At 33.3% G+C, this 22,214-nt stretch overlaps 2 protein-coding genes across 2 annotated transcripts; one reads left to right on the top strand and one right to left on the bottom strand.

The window, feature by feature from the left end:
• Positions 1-9,039: 9,039 nt before the first annotated feature.
• Positions 9,040-21,764, bottom strand: eIF4EHP (eukaryotic translation initiation factor 4E homologous protein). Its single transcript, XM_074185940.1, has 6 exons — positions 21,605-21,764; positions 21,379-21,544; positions 17,461-17,637; positions 14,140-14,220; positions 9,197-9,387; positions 9,040-9,139 (listed from the first exon to the last, which is right to left on the bottom strand). Exons 1-6 carry the CDS (start codon positions 21,622-21,624, stop codon positions 9,100-9,102), a joined length of 675 nt encoding a protein of 224 aa, XP_074042041.1. The 5' UTR covers positions 21,625-21,764; the 3' UTR covers positions 9,040-9,099.
• On the top strand, positions 10,203-12,580 carry LOC141487153 (uncharacterized). The gene is made up of 3 exons (XM_074185948.1): positions 10,203-10,453; positions 10,743-10,840; positions 11,875-12,580. The coding sequence occupies exons 2-3, from the start codon at positions 10,787-10,789 to the stop codon at positions 12,310-12,312; spliced, it is 492 nt and encodes a 163-aa protein (XP_074042049.1). The 5' UTR covers positions 10,203-10,453; positions 10,743-10,786; the 3' UTR covers positions 12,313-12,580.
• Positions 21,765-22,214: the final 450 nt, after the last annotated feature.

Below are 22,214 nucleotides of genomic sequence, written 5' to 3'. Positions count from 1 at the left end.
TCCATTTTTTCAAGAGTTAGCTACGCTGTGTATTTGTCATTAGTGACAGTTTTCATGTTAATTGTTCACTTTGTTAATTGTTAAAACTCAAAAATGGACAATATAAACATAAACTACATATGCCTACTTATAATAATAACAAGTAAACAGTAACAAAAAAATGTTATCTAAACAAAATCATATGGACGCTAAAATGAATATAACAACTTTCAATAGCAAATAAATTACAAACATCATCTACAAATGAATTTTATTAGTTCGGACTTCCATTGTCTGATATTATATAAAATGATTTTAAATCCCTGAAATAACTAATAAAAAATAAGAATTTAAAATGAATAGCTGAAAATAACAATTATATTAAGCAAAAAACCTGAAATGAAATGATGGTGAAATAAAATACAAGTAAACATAGAACAATTGAACAAAAAATAAAAAAATAATTCCAAGCCAAGTTACATCACGAAGTTTGGCTTGGAATCTCACCTTTTTATTTTCATTTTTTGATCAATTGTTCTATTTTTACTTGTATTTTATTTCACTATCATTTCATTTCAGGTTTCTTGCTTAATATAATTGTTATTTTCAGCTTTTCATTTTTAATTCTTCTTTATTATTTGTTTTATCAGGGATTTCAAATCATTTTATATAATATCAGACAATGGAAGTCCGAACTAATGAAATTCATCATGAAACATTGTCAATCATCTTCATCATCTACAAATATCTGACACTCAATATGAATACACAGATTAGCGAACACAGAAAAAATGCGTGTACTCCAAATTAGTCGTTACCCGCTATGGTCCATTTGTTCTAATTCTCAATAAATTTGCACTTAGACATATTGTTTTCTAAACTAGTCTTCTAAGTTGTTTAAAACCAAAATAATATCATTGTAAAGATATAACTTGTATTGCTGAATATATTTCCATATGATTGACAAAAACTTCATTTTGGAAATTTCATGTTGCTTCATCAATTTCATATAATGTCAAATAAAATTAATAAATTTATTTACAGGTATTGAAAATATATATATGGTTATCTACAATGCAAATAATGTAATTTTCTTTATGATTCATTTTATATCATATTTGAAATTTGTTAAGGTACCTAAGGGTATATATACTGTTGCTTTTAGACATGTTTTAAAGGAATGACACCAAGGGATCTTTTTTCAAGTCTACAAAACTGAACCTGATTACAACAGTAAGATAACTCAGCATACAGTAGGTACAATTTTATAATTTGAATAAGTATTCTTGTTATCATTACCAGCAACTGGTATTTATTTCATTTTTTATAAATTTGTGACAATTTGAATAAATATAGTGTAAAATGATGATTTGGATAAATGACCTAAATTTCAGTTTTTGAATGATCACTATTTTTGAGAGTTCTACGATTGTCTTGATCACATTGTATAAAAGAAGGCACAGGTCATGATCACAGTCACTTAAAAGTATCGATATGGACCAATAATCCACCACCTCTGATGATGGATTTTCTCCAAAATAATATACATGTCACTTACCACACACTATGAAACATTTTTAGTTCTGGATAGCAATAAACCATACAATAAATTTCCTCTTATGATAGATGAAATGATTTCAATTCGTGAATAAAACCACATATTACAAAATAATATAAAATCAGACTGGTTTTCAAGTACTGAAGAATTATTAACTTACATATCGAAGAAAATATTGATATATGAAAATTTATGCTTCCTGGACCTAGTGAGGCAGTTGAGTAGTTTTTAAATTCTCATTTGTATCAAATCATCATTTTGTCTCTAGATGTCATTACAAATAGAAGTTTCAGCTTTAGTTGATATATTCTCATGTATTTTGTCTGATTTATATATAATCTTTCAATTGACAAAATTCATGAAAAATTGCTTCAATCCAGTGTGAAATGAGAACTTCACGGTTCATTATACTTAGTGTTTTTTTTGTGTATTTGGGTTGCTATTCATAGTGTCATTAAATGTATATGTATTGCATACTTCATAAATATAGATGTTCCAACAAAAGTTTAATCTTATTTCTGGGAAGTAGTTCTTGAAAAGAATTTGTGTGTTTTCGAGTCTTGGCAGATCTTGAAATTGATTTTTTTTATTAACTCAAAAATAAAAAATCTTTTTGGTATCTATCTCTTGTTTGTCTATTGAGTTTTTGCCAATTGGAGTTTCGGAAATAAAAATCTAAAAATAAAGTTACAATACTGATTGAAAAATGATTTTGGGCAAAGTACGCTATAACTTTGTTCCTTTTTGATTTCTAGAAATTTTCTGATTGATTCGGCCGTTACTTGATGAAGATGCATAGTAGTTTCATGAACTACACCTCACCATTTGATCTCCACAAACTTTATTTGAGAAATATATCACATGTTTTGCTAACACAGTAGCTTCTTTAACAGTGGAGATCAAATCATGAAGTGTAGTTTATGACATTTCTAGAAAGGTGAAATGGAGATTTGATATAATATTGAAGTTACTGTTCAAACTGAAGAACGTTCAGAATAAATATCAACTGTTAAACCATTTGTCACATGTACAACATGGTTTTTGAATAAATTGAGTCAAAATAATAATAATTTAATCATCTTAGGGATCATACAAATGATATCGGACATATGACAGTCAAAAAAAAGCATACAGACTATTAAAGTGAAAGAAAGTATTTTATCGGCCTTCTTTGGGTATTTTCCATTTCCACAATCTGAAAAATATGAAACTTGTAATGGAGAATTTTATACATGTATTGAAAGTTTCTGTGTAAATTTAAAGTATTTTTCCTGATGAAACATTTTCTATTCATCAGTTACTTGTAGTATTTCATAAATCCAGTAGAGGAGTTGTTTTCTGATAAATGTCAGTGCATGAACCTACTGTGTAGATAAGTAGAGACTGGTCTTTAGCCAGTCTTCAAGTATGTCCACTTAATAATATGTTGTATTCGATAATTTTGTCTTTTAAAAAAAGGACTAAGAAATTATACAAATATTTATCGTAAAGTTTCTGAGGCTAAAATCTGCTTTTGTCTACAAAATTGGAAAAATTTAAATATATTAGTAGTTTTTTCTTGGCTGATTCGCTTCGTTTCGAAACTACATTCATTACAATGTTCATATTATTCAGATTGTGGAAGGTGAAAATATACAAAGAAAGTCGATAAAAACTCTGATTTCATCCACAAATGAGTCGTTCAATAGGGTACTAAGTACCTACCTATATTATAATAATATTCATATGTTCATATAAAAAAGAGAATCGAATCTTCTATATTCTTTAACACTTTTATTTGTAATCAACATTACTGCAGTTTCGTCCTATAAGCTCATTTTCAGTTTAACCTCTTCGGTTCCAAAGTATCATATGCGATGATACCCCAAGTTTGATATTTGTTTGCATGAACAGTATCGTTTTGACAGAATACGTTTCGTCGGTATCACATTCGAGCAGTCGATTGCTGTATGTATCGTGATTTGTATTGTGAGTGAATATAACCTGTAAAAACCGTTGAGATTGTGAAATGGATAACAAACAGAATAAACGTGACTTATTTGCTATTTTGTTATAGAGTCTTCAGTTGACATAATCAGTTAGCAAACATATTGACTGTTATGATGATGTTCACTTACGTACGACGCCAAGAGTTGGCCGATAATTTGAATCTGGACGTGTCCGTTATAGATGAAGATTTGCTTCCAATTGAAAATGAAGAGGAAGAAGGAATATTCGAGACCTATCAAGAGGATGCTATCGATACCGTTGATCGTGATGGGGAATACTCGTCTGAAATAGAATTCCAAGAATGATCGAATTGGCTCTCGATAACAAAATGAACAAATCAGACAGGGGAACTTATGAACAAATGGTTAGGGATGATTGAAAAATTGCTTTGGTAAAATGGTTCGATACTAGACCTGTCCATTTTTTATCATCTGTTCATGGTTGTCAACAAGAAGGAGAATATGCAAACGTCGGAGGCAAATTCGATTCAAGGTATATCCAAGTGAAGCATCCTGCTATTGTGGAGAAATATAACGCCAAAATGGGTGGCGTAGATCTTCTTGATTGAGTGATTTGGAAATATCCAATGAGATACAGAACAAACAAGTGGACAGTATGAGCTATTTATCACTTCATAGATTTCAGTGTCGCTGCAGTATAGGGCTGATGCAAGATGCCTAGGTTTGTCAAAAAAAGAGATCAAAGATTATTTAGATTTTAAGTTTGCAGTAGCTGAACAACTCATGGAGCAGTTTTCAGCCAAGAAAGATATTGATGATCAGGAGAATGAAATTCCATGCAAGCGGCTCAGAAAACCTTCAGTTATTCCCGACAGAGGATTCGTTATAGCTATTGCTAATCATCTTCCAGTTTTTCATAATGAGGAACAAAAGAATCTATCCAAGGCTCGGTTGCCACCGCTCGACGCTCGTTGCTTGGTGTGACGTCAAAATGTATCGCGGGTGATCTCACATTTTCAATTGCTCTTGCTCAGTTGTTAATCGACATAAAAACCGGAAAATTTTGTGGGATACTTGGGAGATGATTTACTTTTATAAAATATAATTTTCAATAAAAATCTAAATTAGCCTGAATGAGCCCATTTACCTTGTAGAAACTCTTTCCGGTTACATCCGTTACCTACTTATTAGTAGTTCATTTGTTCTTTGAAGGGTATATTATGAACGTCTTTGATTATTGAAGTTATGTATTGAATAGTATAAGTGCCATTATAACAAAGAGATTCTCTGAATGTAATAGTTTTTTGTTTGAGAATGGTTAATAAATGTTTGCTTCTTGGTGCATAATTGTGAGCAAATAATTTCTGTCTGAGGTTGAGTACATTATATTTCATCTAATGAAAAGATAAAAAGATGAGGGCTCCTTCGACCATTCACTATTTGATCTCAATTTAAGTACCACCGTCATTCTGCCCTATCAACCGAAACAACTGTATGCCCGCTGGATCTCTAATTGATATCAAATTCTGAATGATGAGAGGAGTGCTCATATAGTAATCTTTTCATTTCAATTCTGGCAGCTTGACGCCTTAATATTCAATTACTGGGGGCAATGTTAAAAATGCTAACGAACCACCTTCTTTGAATTTGCTCCGCAGAGAAATCCCAAATTTATATATTTTGACCCATATGCGAGTAGGCTAATAATTAGTATACAGCTTTGACACCATCTAAGTTAAGTACTGCTATGATCTGACGCACTGCAAATATCGCTTTATCTTGATTTTAACACACATGATCAATATAAGGCTCCCAGGACAGAGATTTATTTATGCGTTTCACATTCCCTACTTATTGAAAAACTAAGTTATTATGGCATAAGGGGCAGTACTCTGGAACTCCTTCGTTCATATCTTACAAACAGATTTCAGTGTGTTGAGCTAAACAATGTAAAATCTGATTTCAAAAAAATCGAGCATGGCGTCCCTCAAGGTTCAATCTTGGGACCTTTCTTATTTATTGTGTATATAAATGACTTATGCCACGCCATGGCACCTACTAAATGTTTTCTATTTGCTGACGACACAACAATTATTTGCTCAAGCAAGTCTTACACTAACTTGAAAGACTCTGTCATCACAGTACAAAACTCAGCTAAGCTTTGGTTCACGAAGAATAAACTCAAATTGAATGAAAGAAAAACCCAAAATTTGATTGTCTCCACAAATACAAATTATCGCGAGGGGGCAAATGTTTCGTTTCTAGGCATTGCGATTGATAACAAATTAAGCTGGAGAAATCATCTTGACCTTGCTGTTCGCAAATTATCTTGTGTTCTCTTCGTTCTGAGAAGGTTAAAACATGTAACAAACCCTTATATTATGAGAATATCTTACTTTTCCCTTTTTCATTCTGTACTTTCGTACGGTATTCTCCTTTGGGGAAACTCTACTAACGCAATTGCTGCTTTCAGATGCCAGAAAAAAGCCATACGCATCTTGGCTAACCTGGGATACAGAGACCACTGCCATCAATTTTTTATTCGTCTGGGTATTATGCCTCTGCCTACTTTATATATTTATACTGTTCTGCTAGAAATACATCGCAATAAAGATACTTTACTAAAAAAAACTCCGACATCCATAACCACAATACCATATCAGCTGACTTACTAAATACTCGTCATCACAGGTTATCTTTAAGCCGCAGAAACTCCCTAAATCTGAATCTATATAACATTCTCCACCACTCTATCAAAATATTGGAATTCAAAAAATTTAAATTAGTCCTAAAAAACTACCTACTAGACAATTGCTTTTACAGTACCGATGAGTATATGGACTCAGTTAGGTACTTTAAGCCTTATGAGCTATCATAAGTACGGTTAATCATGATCTTTTATTGTATTTTAATATATATTGCACATGTCTAAATTTTAAATCTTATATTATATATTGATAATCTGTTACTAGACGTAAATTGTTCTTTTAATTATATATATATTTTTTTTAATTTTAATTTAACTAATATGACTGAATTTGCTGTGACTTGCCATAAATGTATAAACTACATAATCTGGTCAAATAAACTACTACTACTACTACTACATTCCTAGGAGTTTACTTCTAGGGTATGGTTGGATATTATTAGATTTCCATGTCTTTCATCAACAACCTAAATGAACTGTTTTGTTTCATTCAGTATGAAAGGATATTTTTTGAAAAAAAAGCTATTTTCCTTTTTACCAGTCCATTAAACAAAAAATGCGGGAAATATGATATGCATAGAAGATTCTTTCAGACTGGAAGAAAAACCTTTTCGAAACAACTACTTTCATATGAATAATGAATTGCAAGGAAATCACTTTTTCCCATTCAGTTTTTACTTTGAACATTCGATATGGAATTGAAACATATATAATTCATAGGAACGCTACACAACTAATAAAAAATTCTTCATGAAGAAGTAGAAAGCTAAAAAGCTTTTCCAAAAAACGATTTCTGTTATATTGAAAAACTTTGAAGATCGCTAAAAAACAATGCTTGATAATCGATTTTTATAATGATGATTACTGAAAATGTCTAGCTTATTTTGGAAACATTGCACATGGAAACTGATTTGTACAAAACATGCATTAATGAGCACCTGCTTTATTTTTTCATAATCATGATTCATTTGTAGTGAAATAGTTTTACAAAAATTGCATCTAGAAAATAAATATAAAACAAACCACGAAGCATCAGGCGAGTCTTGTATGTAGTGAAAAACATGTTCTTAAACATAAAATCTGAAATATAAAATATACTTAACATCGGAAATATTGAATAAAGTCTATAAATTTACATACCTCAAATAACTACAAATATAACAAGGAATATAATAAGTGTTTATTTTCATAAAATCAAGCAAATAAAAGAAAACAATGTAATAGTCAAATGTCCAATAGCAATTCTGAAATATTTGCATTTTACGTTGATTTTAGTCACGGACATGTCTAGGATAAAAGTAATAAACAGTGAACTTTTTTTCACAACACATATTGTAAAATGAATCTAATTATTTTTAAGAAGTGCTTCAGGGACCACGAACAAAAAATTTTTTTCTAGACTAGAGATAAAGTGTGTGACTTTTAATTTTTGGAAATGATTTAGAGTTTTTTTATATCCGGTAAAACGTTGTGGACAATCGGTCCCAGTACACTGAACGGTTTGTGTTTTTTTTGGCTTACGAGTGTACGGTACACCATATTCAGTTTTGTTGCGTGTATTGTGCTCGCTTAACCAATCTATTTATTTCCTTTCTTCATAAAGTTTATGACTACAATAACGGAGGGGGTTGTTCATAATTGTTTTTAAGAACTTCCTATGAATTATTTCCAGTGGACGAAGGTAGGTTTTTGATACACTGATCTAACATACTGCATAATGGTCCCATTATACAGTATGTTAAATGACTTCCTACTAGTGAATAATAAACAATATTTTCAGTTTCAAATTAGGAATTTCCTTGAGCTGTAGAAATTTAACAAGTGCATCTTAATTTTTTCGTTAAATTATTCAAGTGGAAATCCCATCTCAAATATGTAAGATGCGTATTGCGCCTATTTTTAAAGACTTCTGAATCGTAGCTTCCGAATGGTAGATAACAAGTTTTATTGAAGTTCAGAGACAGTTGTCTATAATCAAACCAATGTTTGATTATTTCTAGGTCCTTTTCTACCTACTGTAGCAGAATCATCTGAAAAACTGATAATGTGCCCAGATGAGTCTGCTAAAAATATTCCATTCAAATATGTGCAGAATAATATTGGTCTCAGAACCGTTCCCTGGGTTATCCCACATTCTATTATGTGTCCGTTGATTTAACGTTATTGATTTTTACTTCTGGATTCCATTTACCAGATATGATTTGATTAGTTTCAATGTTTTCTAGACATGACAGCAAAATCGAGTGGTTAACAGTATCGAATGCTTTCAATAAATCTAAAAAACACCTATTGTGAGCTCGCTCTTATCCAGTGCTTTGTAAATATAATCTGTTGAATTCATTAGGGCATTTCGAGTAGATTTTCCGTCTCTGAATCCAAATTGTGAATATGACATTTGTGACGTGGCCAAGACCGCGCCCAACTCGACGAGAGCTCGCGTTCGTTCTTCCAGCTTCGATGGACTTCTCAGGAATTCTCTACCGGTTTCGGAATAGTTCGTCGACTGTCGACGATCGTTCAACGAATGTTCCTAGAAATTAGGAACTATTTCAACTATCCAAAGGATAGTCATCTGAATGCAATCAAATTGTTTTCTAAATACTGAATCAATCGGAGCAACACTATTTTTTTCCCAAACATCATATTTTATCAGTGACTGCAATTTATTTGCATTTATTGCATTCCACAAAATTTTTATGAACACGATATTTGATAAATAAATCCCATTAAGACTTCAAACAGTTAATAAGTACTTAATTTTTTGAAAATACATAATATAAGGGTACATATAAAGGCATTTCATATTTCTTGAGTTTTAATGAAAAAAATAGAATGAAACAATCATATTTCTGACAAAATTTATTAACAGAACACATTAACACATATTTCGAAATAGCTCAGTGTAGTCAACTTTTCAATGCGTTATTTGGTATAACCTTTGAAGCCCTGAAATTTTATTTTATTAAGTGGTCAGTTTTGAAAAAATATTATTCAACCATTTACCCATATTTAAGGCAATCATTATGTGTTTTGTACTCCATGGTGGCACTTGGTGGTATATTCAATAATCTTTTCAAAGCATCTCTGATTCGACCATTGGTTACTTGATCTGATGCTGTTCGATTCCAAATACTCAGAACATACTCTTGATGATACCGTGTTGAAATTACCACACCACATATTTCGTTACCTGTCTACAGAAAAAAGTTTGTTTCATGGTGAATTTCATTAGTTCGGACTTCCATTGTATAATATGATATAAAATGATTTGAAATCCTTGAAAGAATCAATAAAAGTAAGCTTAAAAAAATTACAATTATATTAAGCAAAAAAACTGAAATTGCAATAAAATAAAACACAAGCAACAATTGAAAATTGTTCGGGTGATGACTGTCACCCGAAGACGATTGAGGATACTAACAATCGAAACGTCGTGAAATGACTTGGTTCGAAATCTCTTAATTTTAATTTTTGCTTGTATTTTGTTTCATTGTAATTTCAGTTCTTTGCTTAATATATTTGTAATTTTTTGTAGCTAATCTTTTTAATTTTTACAGATTCTTTCAGGGATTTCAAATCAATTTATATCATATTAGACAATGGAAGTCCGAATTAATGAAATGTAACATTTAGTGTCAGAAGTGGAATCCGGTCTTGAAAACTGTACGAGAATGGATTAACAAAGTAGCGAGGCCAGAATGGTAAGAGATTTCCAAGCACTGCCAGCAGGAAAAAGGTTACTGGCTCTAAAGGTGCGTATTCATTTGCAACAAAACAGTCCGAACGAACAAAGCGCGCAGCGCGCGCAGAACAAATTCCCCTAGTGAGTACGTCGCGCCGAACGCGCCAAACATTTTCCGAGATTTGTCGGTAAATGCGATTTGCACAAAGGAAATTTATTCGTTCGCCGGTCTTTAGTTAGTACGGGAGTAAGGAGCATCACGCGCGTTTGTGGTTTTTTCGTGAGTTTTTGGTGGTTATATTATTAATTTGATACAAATAATATTTTAAAATGAATTGATATGGATTGGAGTAAGGAAAAATGTTTGGAACTGATAGATGAGTATGAAAGACAACTCGTGTTATGGGATCCAAAAAATAATTGTCATTATAATAAAATAAAAAAGCATGATGCTTGGGTGGCGATTTCAAATAAAATGGGGTGTACCACAAAAGAGGTGAAAACTAAAATGGAAAGTCTTCTATCGAGTTTTCGACGGAAAAAAGCAAAAGGGACAGAATCCATTGGAACCGGAAAAGGTATTTATTCAAACTTTTTTTAATTTAAATATTATTTTAAAAGTTAAAACTTTTGATATGCAAATATGTCTATATTGATGCTTAGCTATTAATATGGAAAACTTTTTTCCATTAGTTTTATAAGAAAGGTACTCTTTATAAAAAGCTCTGTATATACAGGGTGTTTCATAAATTTCAAAATCTTCAATAACAGTTAATGATATTTTAAATTAATAGTAACGTATAGATTCAATTTTTTGTTAAAATGTAATTTTTACCCACTGTATGTAAATATTATCTTTTTTTGTAGGAAGAGAGGAAATATACATATCAAAATGGTATGCTTTCTAACGTATGGGTTTTTTGTTAGATAAGGATAAACCAAGAGAAACAATAGATTCGGTTGAGGTATGTAAATCTAATCACAAGTCATGTTTAAAAATGATATACTTCAATTCCAAAACTAATTCTTTAACAAATATTGAGCAAAGCTATTACGGATTTCTTTAGCTGTAGATGCCGATTTTCTGGGAATATTTTTAAGAGGCAATAGTGATGTTTCTGAAGGTTTTTCCTGCCTCCAACTGCCAGGGATAAAATTGCCTTGATCGTCTTCTTGGTCAAAACTTCCCGGAGGAGTGTAAATATTATTGGAATAGCGGCTTTTCCTCAGATGATTATGTAAACAGCAAGCCGCCATTACCACTTTTTGTGTTTTTTCAGGGCTAAGCAATATTGGCTTTCTTAGGACCCTAAATATTGCTGATAAAATTCCAAAAACGTTTTTCACTACCCTTCTTGCTCGGCTTAGTCGATAGTTAAATGTTCTTTAAGGAGTTCTTTTTTCGTGTATTCCAGAAAAGGGCTTCATAATATGATTCGTTAAAGCAAATGCCTCATCTGTTAGAAAAACGTAGGGCATTGGTTTATTCGAATTGGACAACGGAGAATCTTCTGGCAAACCTAGATCATTATTTTCTAATTTTCGATAAAGTATTGTATTTTTGTATACTCCTCCATCTGATATCCTTCCTTGGCATCCAATGTCAACAAATATAAAATTGTAGTCGGCATCAACAAGGGCAAGTAAAACTATACTGAAATTCGATTTATAATTATGAAATTCACTTCCACTGTTAAAAGGGGCCTGTATTGTAACATGCTTGCCATCCATTGACCCAACACAATGAGGAAATTGCCACTTTTCTTCATACTGTCTACTAATTTTTAACCATTCTTCGGAACTGCTAGGCATCTAAAAATAATTTTTAACGTAAAATAACTCCCCTATTTGTCAATTTTTATATAGGTAATTTTTGGTCTTTCAACTTCTTTTGACGAGTTCTACAAGCCATTAAAATGAATGACTCAACTTTGAAAACATCCTGTATCGACTAAAGTATAAATCAGACGAATTGTCTTAACAATATCTTGTGTTTTAGGAAAATGATAATGCACCACCTTCTGAAAGTGATAAAGGAGATGTATCTACAGAAACCACCAACTCACAAGAAACCGAAATACAAACTGAAAATGCGCCGGTATCTCCAAAACCACGTACATCTGCTATTCCTGTGAAGCAAATCCAAAAACGTAAACGATCAATTGAACCATCGCCATCGGTAGGAACTTCAAAAGTTGACCGAGCTCTAGGCTTTCTTAAAAATGCAGCAGCTAATAATGACCTTAGAGACGAATGTGGAGTATTTGGTCAACATGTGGCTCATAAGCTAAGGAGCTATAATAAAATAACCAAAGCTATTGTGCAGCACCACATAAATAATATTATCTTTAGTGCCGATATGGGACATTATGACACTCAATATTCCAATCAATCAATGCCCATACAAATTTCTGTGCCAAACCCTTCATACTCTTAAACTTATTCTCATCAATCCTCCCCTAACCTAACTTCTTTACCTAGTCCTTCCCCACAATCACAATCCAATTATTCAGACCAGCCGTCCCCGAATTTAATTTCTACTCAAAACTCAGTGCCACACTCACAACTTTCCTTCTTCAACCTAGCCCCTACTTCTCAAAGCCATTTAAATGAAAATGAGGAAAATATTTTTGAATAGTATATTGTTTTCTGAATAATGTTTAAAATAAATGTAATAAATATACAAATGTATTTACGTACCTTTATTTTATCCTTAAGTTCTTGAATGAGTGCTTCGCAGGTTTCAATGATTATAACGCCAATTAATTGTTTTGAAATTCTAAATAAGTATTGTAGGCTACTGTACGAGTCCCCTGTTGCTAAAAAGCGAAGTGTGACTGCCAGACGATCTTGCACCGGAATTGCCTTTCGAAAAGTTGTGTCTTTTTTGGCTATTTTAGGACCTACTAAACATATCAGATTTTCAAAATCTTCTGCACCCATCCTTGTAAAATTTTGCATATGCATATGATCTAGGTCATTAAGTAATGCCATATTTTGACGACGCAAAAAAAGGCGCCTCGCCCACATTCTTCGTTGTTTTCTTTTTTTATTTTTGTTAGCCTCCGTTAATGCCTCTATAATTAAGAAAGCACCAGCGGCTACGGCAATATCGTTTGCATCCATCCTAAACACCAAGAGACTGAGTACTAAACACAGAAATTACAAGTATAATCGCAACGAACAACTCAGGCGGAACGCTCCGCGCAAAAATGTTTGTTGCAGGTTGTTCGGCGCGCGCTGGAAAAAATTTTGTTGCAGAGGGCGCGCGCGCTTTGTTCGTTCGGACTGTTTTGTTGCAAATGAATACGCACCTTAATGGGACTCGATGTGTATTCGAAATGACCTACTCACTCTAAAATGGGAAAGCCCAGTCAGAAGCACCCATAAATTTCAGAAAATCCTTCCACAGATGTGTATCCCGAATATGCTCAAACAGCACCCACGATGATCGCACTGGAGGGCATTTTAAAGTAAATAGAACTCTAGCGAGGGTGCGTGAGAGATACTATTGGATCAATTGCCGCCGAGGCGTGGAGGAGTGGTGTAAACGCTGTGACCTGTGCTCTTCGATAAAGGGTACGAAGACAAGACAAAGATGAAAGTTGGAGCAGTACCTTAGTGGGTGCCCTTTCGAGAGAATCGCAGTTGACATTCTGGGGCTACTTCCAATGACTACATCTCTTAACAAGTACCTTATGGTTGTGATGGATCATTTCTCCAAATGACCTGAAGTAATTTGCAGAAAGAATACCCCAAGAATTGCACTCGGATCAGGGCCGCAACTTCGAATCAGATTTATGGAAGGAAATTATGACTTTGTTGGGAATAAAGAATACAAGAACAACCGCTCTTCACCCACAGTCCGACAGAATGGTCGAGAGGCATAATGGCACCATAAATAACTACATCTCGATGATTGTCTCTGAAAACATAAGAGACTGGGATACATTGGTTTTCCTCTTTCCGTTTGCATACAGGAGCTCCCAACATGACACACCATTCATGTTGTTAACTGGTCAAGAACTGAAGTTTCTGATAGATGTAATGAGTGGCAGTTCATCCGATGAATCTCAAGAGGTACCTTTTTCAAAGTATGTGAATAACTTGAAGGGGGTACTGGAAACTGTACACAAATTTGCCAGATCCAAATTACAGCTTTCCAGTATAACATGTTTCATACTTTTTTTTTGACAAGAAACTATGTTTACAAAGATTTTTAGAGGGGAATGTTTTTCTTGGGATACTTTGTATATGGACTTACCATCATAAACTGTTCCCCTAACATAGCTAGGCACAAGTTTTCCCACGCCCTTCCTGCCTGCTCCTTCCTCAGTCTTATAACCTACAATCAAATTATTGTCACATGAAAACTGTATAATCACTACTCAGTCATATTAGGTATGGTTGGTTTTAAAAATCTGGAGCCTAGCGAGCAGATGCAGATTTAATACCATGTGATCACAGAGAAAACAGAGAGAAATATATTCAAAGAACGCTCGATTCTATATATCTGGAGTTACGAGTTGACATTATAAAACATCTAACCTTGATTTTTTTACATATGATCGGTGAAGTTTATTTTCTACAACAGAACTGTAATTTATTATTTTCATTTCTCAACTATATAAGAATGACTAGTGTGGAACAAGGCATTATTATGTCAATGAGGATGGGTTGTGAACTTTTCTTTGAGGACGAGATGCAGAACAAGATCCAAAAACTTCACCAAAAATTATCGTTTTATAAAAATGCCTAAAACTTTGATTCCTTTAAATATGGCAAATGACAACTAAAAAATCTGTCTATCCAAATGTTTTTTATCGAAGATAACAATCATATTTTTTAACTCGCTCTTGTAAATAATAAACATAGAGCAGATGTAACAGGAACAACAGATTTGAATTATCGAACACTTTCTGAGAGAATTAAGCTAATCGAGCCCTCAGATATATTTCAAATGAACACATCTACTTTATCTCATATTCAGATTTAAAAAACTCTATTTTCACACCTTGCTGAATCATAACTTATAATGATCAATACAAATAAGCTTTGATTCCGAGATAATACTAATAACGCACTGAGATGAGTAAATAATAATGCACAGTTTGAAATGTTTAGTTTTATTAGAAAAGTTAATTTTGTAGAATAATTGACTGGGATAACGACTAGGATGAGGTATAATAAGTTTTCTTTAATTTTGTCTTCCACATAAAATTACAATTATGTTTTGATTGATTTCCGGGTTTTGCCGTGGTCTTCTTTGGTTATAATCTCCAAACGTTTCAACTGCAACTGCGGCAGTCCCCTCCAGTGCGTGGTCTAAGTACTCTTCTTGACGTGTCAACTGAAATGAAGCTCTCATTTTTTCCGTGTCATTTATAGTGCTGATCTTCCTCGCACTTTCGCTATCGGCGGGTTTGCACATATTTCTTGTACGATTTGGACAACTTTGCTTCATTTTGGCGCTTTTCAATGCTGTGTGCCACATCTTTGGTAGATATGTTCTCTCTTCCTTTCTGTTGAAGTTCTCTTGGTGTTTGTATATTTATTTGACTTCTAAATACATTCTTGTTGAATAATGATTCGACGTTGCTAACCTCTCGATTTTTTGGAATAGGATCCTGTGTTCCCCATCGGACTGTACCAATCGGCAACTCTGCTTCTGCTCGACTAGGTGGGTACCAATGCTTCTTTTCGTCTGACCGATATAGACTTTACCATAGTTACATGAAATCCTGTAAACTCCCGCTGATTTGAGTGGGTCTCTGTTGTCTTTTTCTGATCTCAGATACTCCGATATTTTCTTCGTTGGTTTGAAGTCGGTGTTGATTTTTCTCCTTCTTTAGAATTTTCCCGATTCGGTTGGTGACACCTTCTATGTATGGCAGATAGACAGTGCCTTGGAGTTGATCTTCACTGGTGTTTCTCCTCTCCTTTGGACACGTAGCGCGGATTGTCTTTTCTGTCGTAGCTGTTCGCTTGTAACACAGTTGTTAAGTGTTTTATTTTGTCGTCGACGTATCTTTTTTCACATATTCTCAAAGCTCTGTTCAGATGACGGTACGTTTCTGTTTTGGATGATGGTTGGATTCATTATGTAGGTATCGATCTGTGTGTGTTTTCTTCCTGTACACCTTACGCACTAGTTGATTACTTCCCTTGATGACTAAAATTCAAGGAATGGGATTTGGATGAAAGCTATTCAGATGATTTAAAAAGTTCTGAAGTTCATCTTTTCATTGGCTCCAAACAACGAACGTGTCATCTAAATACCTCAACCAGTGCTTTGGTCGTTTTTCTGAGGTTTGGATAGCTCTTTCTTCAAATTTTTCCATGTAGAAATTTGCTATTACTGGGCTAAGTGGACTGCCCATGGCGACTTCAACAACTTGTTCATGAAAGGTTTTATTCCATTGAATATAAGTTGTCGCTAATGAATGTCGAAATAAGTTGATATCTTGTGGAAAGATCTCCTCTATGTAGCTGAGGGATTCTTCGAGTGGTACATTTGTGAGTAAGGATACAAAATCGAAGCTAACTAGAATGTTGTCGGCTCCAAGGTGATGCCTTTCAATTGTTTGATGAAATCACTGGAGTCTCGGATGTACGTCCGTACCTCGACAAATGCTTATCGAGGTTGTAGGTCGGTGATCCAATGGCACTTGATATCGGTCTCAGTGGTACATCATCTTTGTGAATTTTCGGTAATCCATAGAGCCTCGATGGTAATGCTTCTGCAAAGTTTCTACTGTGTCTCTGGTGGTAATGAAGATTCTTTTATTAGTTGATTGGTCTTTCTCAAGATTTTCTCTGTTGGGTCTTTCTGTAATATTCTGTTTGTCTCTTGACTGACAAGTTTATTTAGTTTGCTTTTGTAGTCCGAAGTGTTTTAGGCCATTGTTACTCTTATTTTGTCAGCAGGCAGAATAATGACATTTTCATCAGCATTGAGACTTCTTATGGCGGCCTTTTCACCCCTCGAAATGTTGTATTTCAGAGGTTTGGATTTTTAGAATTCTTCAGATTCACTTCGTAGTTTTTCAATTCCGGCTTCTATGTCAACGATGATTTCTTCTGTGGGTATTGTCGATGGTGTTACGCTGAAATTTCACCCTTCAGCTAGTAAACTTGTTTCGTCACTGGTGAGTGGTTGATTGGATTTATTGATAACAAACAGCCTAATGTCTAGTTTTGGGATTCTTTGGCTGTTTTCTCTGAATCTGGTTGAATTTTCTCTTCTGTCTCTCATTGGATGCCTGTACGGTTGAATCAATTGTTTTGAGGGTTAATTTGTCAATATTGTCTCAGTCTTTCTGCGAGACCCACTCAAATCAGCGCAATTGCAGTTGAAACGTTTGGAGATTGTAAACAAAAAAGACCACGGCAAAACCAGGAAACCAACCAAAACATTGACGCCAGTCGCGAAAGCCTACATTAATTACTATATAATTAATTAATTTTCAAGTTTGAACTCAAACCTTTTAGAATTTATTTTTCAAGAAAACTAGTTTTTTCTCTTTCTGTACATTGATTAAAACTAACCATTATCACAAAGAAAATGATGATAAAAATACTCTACCCATTTTCCTCCTTTTTTATTTGCTGGATCTTCCCACATCGGTTTTATACCCTTCTTAAAGAGGTGAATATCTCTGTGAGAAGGAATATCTTGCAATCTCACCATATGAGAATATAAGGCCCACCACTGTTCCACTGTCCCTATTTGACCTACTAATCGTAAGACTTGCGAGTAACCCTAAAGAAAAATTAAATGTATCATAGTAACCCATCTAATGAACAGAATAATTAAACTTCTTTATTTCAATTAAAATAATATGGAACTTCCTAAAAGAAAAATCAATGAAAATCTATGATGCTACAAGATATAAAAATGAGAAAATGAATGTCTATTTATGAATAACTACTATTTTAATAATAATAATTTATTTTCTCAAGAAACATACAATGTTTATAGCAGGTAAAAAAAACATAAATCAAAAATGAACTATAACATATAACATAACTATAACAATGCACCGAAAAAAAAAGATGAATCAGAACTGAAATTCGAAAAAAATATAAATATACATAGCGTCACACACGTTTTTTACTGAAAAATTAGTCAAGAACAGCTTTTTTCCTTTTGTCACGTGTTACTTTGAACCTGTCAAAGTTGATATTTTTTCAAAAATCCTCAAAAAATCAGTTCTTTTTTTGAAATTCCGAAATATACCAAAGAAAAAGTTACTCAGTTTTCAATTTTATTACCCTTGCTCGAAACTTGGACTCTCTGTCACTTCGACTTTTTTCTTCAATTTTTTAATTTTTTTGAATCTTTCGCTCTACCGAAACATGATTCAAATTTCATAATTTTGATGAATACGAGACTCAACGTTATATCTTGCCCAGAAAATGCCCGTTGTTGGTCTGTTACAAGAAGAAAAAATAAATACGCCTCCAGAAATTCGTCTTTGTTATTGCAAAGTTCATTGTGAAACTGATTCGGATTTTCAATGTATGGGCATTATTATGTCAGTAGTCGAATAAACATATTTCTCTTCATTCTTATTACACTCGTATTCCTTTTTTTAGCAGATTTGTATCCCATTGGCTACAGATAAGTTTGAAATATTTTGATGCATTCACACCCAATAGTGTGACTGTTAGATGTAGTTATCGAGCATATACAGGGGGTTTCAAATTCGATCCACACCATTGAGATCTCGGCATTTTTTGACATATGTGTATTTTGTAACATTTTAAACCGCTTTTTATGAGATGTCTCCAAGCACTTGTATGACAAATATTCATTTCGGAGGAAATTTGACGTGTAGATTTTCCCGGGGTCATGTTTATCTGCAAATTATTAATTTTCATTGAAAAGGACACAATGTCTAACTTACCTCATATATACCTCATTTATCAAATTTTCTTCAGTTTCCTGGTCCATTCTGTCTTCGTATTTTTTTCCTTCGCTTTTCAAACGAACCAAACTCGGTGAGATTTTGACCCAATAACTTGAACATAGTTCAATGTGGTTGTCGTCTTTCGGGATACAAGTTTAAATACATACTGTATAGTGAAAATCATACAATAAACTGTATTAATTAGTTTTTTAATATAGATTTTTATCAAGTATCGGCCAGTTCCTCATTCGTGAAAGCCATTTTTCACCAAAAATTCAATGACTTGTACAATAACGAAATGTCATTAAATGTAAAAAATTTAAAGTCAAATTTAGAAACATCAAAGTCATAGCCTATTATGATAAGAACTAACTTTTTTCAATATCTCCAATTTTTTGAAAAAGAATGATAACTTATGATACATCATGAATCCAATGTAGCTCCCATAAGAAAAATAAAGTTGATGATGGTGGCCGGAAGACGAAACATCGCATAGCAAATCTGGAAACACCATTATGTAGCAGGGAAAAAGTGGCAATGTGGAAGTGCAATTTATTTTCGAATCCTTCAAAAAATAAAGCCAGATCGAATTTGAAACACCGTGTATAACGCTTCTTGAGTTAATTTCATAAATCGATATTTTCACTATTAGATGTGTGAATAACATTAAACCAAAATAACCAGATTCACAACAAAAGATCATAACATTCATTGATTTATCTCAATAATCTTATAAAGAACCCGAATACATCATTCAGTATGCCTTCCTTTCCGTTCTATACAAATTAGTCCTTTCATTCATAGACTTCGTGGCATTTTCAATAAATAGGGGATTTATATTAGCACAACACTTTCGGATGGTATTCTCTTATGTTCTTCATTTGCAAATGGTCTGTGCTTATACACTTTTTGTTTCAGACAACTCCATAGAAAAAAATCCATCGGAGATAAGACTGGTGATCTTGGTGGCCAATGATCTTCCCAATCTCATCCTATCACTTTACCCCTATACATCTGACTGAGACACTGTTTCACTTCTACCATTTGGTGGATCAGTGCACCGTCTAGCTTATACCACAAATTTCGTCTAACAATTAGAGGCAGATTATCGAAAACTTCAGACAACTGATTCATAATGAAATTTCTGTACATACCTGCGTTCAAATTTTCTCTAGGAAAATATGGTGCAAGCATTTGGTTATGTAATAGACACACCACACATTTGTCATGAATGAATATTGGTCACAGCATTCTATTACAAAATTTGGATTATTGTTCTGTTCAATGTGAAAGTTGTCTCGTCTGGGTAATGCGATATTATTTTCTCTCTCCCCTTGGAACCAAAATGAAAATTCTACTCGAATATCGAAATCTATTTCTTCAAGAGTGTGTATAATCTTTGGCTTATAGGGATGGAATTTATTGTTGTGCAAAATCCTTCTCACAGTTTCTCTGCCAACCCCTGTATCTTTACTAATACTTCTGATATTAGTTTTTTCGTTTTCAACACTGCTCAAGCAAACATTGTTCTTCTTCAATGGGTTATGTGGTTTCTTGAAACGATTGTCCTCAGAGCCAGTTTCTTTGAATGTTTTCAATATCCTTCCCACGGTACTAACGTGAATATTTCTTCTGGATGCCGTTGATCAAAAATACAAACAACATCTCGATATGGCACATTCTCACCACATAAAAGAATGTATTCCATTTTGTCTTGTGTGGATAACATTGCATATAAAACTCATTTGTGAATTATAAATATACGAAAATATGTACACATAACTACTCGATTTATTCAACGCAATAATTTGACATTAACCAAAACTAAAAATTTGTTTCAAAAACTTACATAATTGCAAGTGTGGTGTATTCTGTTCACTACAATGATTTGTGGCTCAAATATTCAAATTACACTACTCGAACGGCAATTCGTAGATAATTGAGAAAAAATACAGAGGGTACTCCAGTAGAAGGTTAGATAGTGCAGTGTTCCCAGTCTGAACAGTTTGTGGAAACTTATGGTTCATTTTCAAATAGTGATGAATAAAATACACCAACGCGAGCAGTTAGAGGTTAATATGGAACCAAGTGCTAACCAATTAGTAGTTTGGAACTACTTTTCAAACACTACAAAAAAAATTATTCAAAGAATAAATTTTTCATTACATTTTGTTTTTACCAAAACCTAAAACTATATTAGAAACTAGAGTATGACCCAGTTTTAGATGTCATAGAATAGTAAAGAACTGATTACTATTATGTCAATTTTTTTTCTATTCTAATTTCAGAACAAGTACCAAGAACCGAAATCAGTCTATTCCCGGTTTATGTGAACTGAAGATCTGTTCATCAATACCAATACATTATCACATTCAAAAACAAGACTATTCAGATACTTCCTTAACAGTTCTCGTGTACAGCCAGTACTTAGAAGAATCAAGTATCGATCACAAAAAAGGTATTGACTTCCCGTCACTACATATTACCCTACTTTACGTTTCACCTTAAACAAAAGTTTGTTATCCAAATAGTTTACTTAGTTACCTCACCATTATCATAAAACAGTAACCCTTCAGTTAGACCTTTCTTACCTGGGAACCTTGTATCTGAGATGGTCTTTTTGAAAACCAGAGACAATATGAATGCTGTAGTCGGTGTTCCCCGGGTGGATATTCAATAGGTCCTAAGTCAGTGATATTTGGACCAGAATCCTCATCGCCACTTCCACTGTCGGAATTATCCACATGGTGTTTTAATCTGAAAAATAAACAAAAAGAATAAACATAATAGAAAGATACTATATATATATAATCTTACGTATCAAATTTGTTTGACATTTTTGTATTGTACTATGGATATTATATAATTTATATATATTCTATAAAATAAAATGAGTTTATCACAGCCACACGTCCTACTTTTTTTAATGTAATAAATTTTTTCAAAACTGTCTTTGACTTTGACACTTCGTCGTCTCGTCTACCTGTCAAGCAGTGTTGTTATTTCGGAATGAGGGCAACCTCGAAAATTCTTACCGCGAGAGGGCGTAAATTCAGAAAACCAACACCGAAATATTTCGATGACCTAGTTGAAAATGGAAATATTTTGAAAAATTTGCAAAAAAATGTGAACAGTAAATATTGAGATAGAATAATGGACATGAATGATGAAAAAGGAAAAAAAAGAAGAAAATGAGGATAAATATTTCAAATCAAACTAACTTCACCACGTTTCGATTGTGAGTATCCCTTCGCCTACGGCTGATAACTGGTTCATCTTCATTTTTGTTGTTCACATATTATTGATCAAAACTCATCATTCGATCCATTCAATTATTCCTAGAGGATGAGAAGAATTGGTTCCAAGTACAACATCAGAACCTGCTTCAGATCTGGTAACACTATCCATAGCAGCCTTACGAAAAGCA

Source organism: Leptinotarsa decemlineata, unplaced genomic scaffold (assembly GCF_025532065.1).
Source record: "Leptinotarsa decemlineata unplaced genomic scaffold, Ldec_3_MD MMD2_P_RNA_scaffold_2, whole genome shotgun sequence".
In the NCBI taxonomy this organism is placed as follows: domain Eukaryota; kingdom Metazoa; phylum Arthropoda; class Insecta; order Coleoptera; family Chrysomelidae; genus Leptinotarsa; species Leptinotarsa decemlineata.
This window is presented reverse-complemented; position numbering and strand designations above follow the sequence as displayed.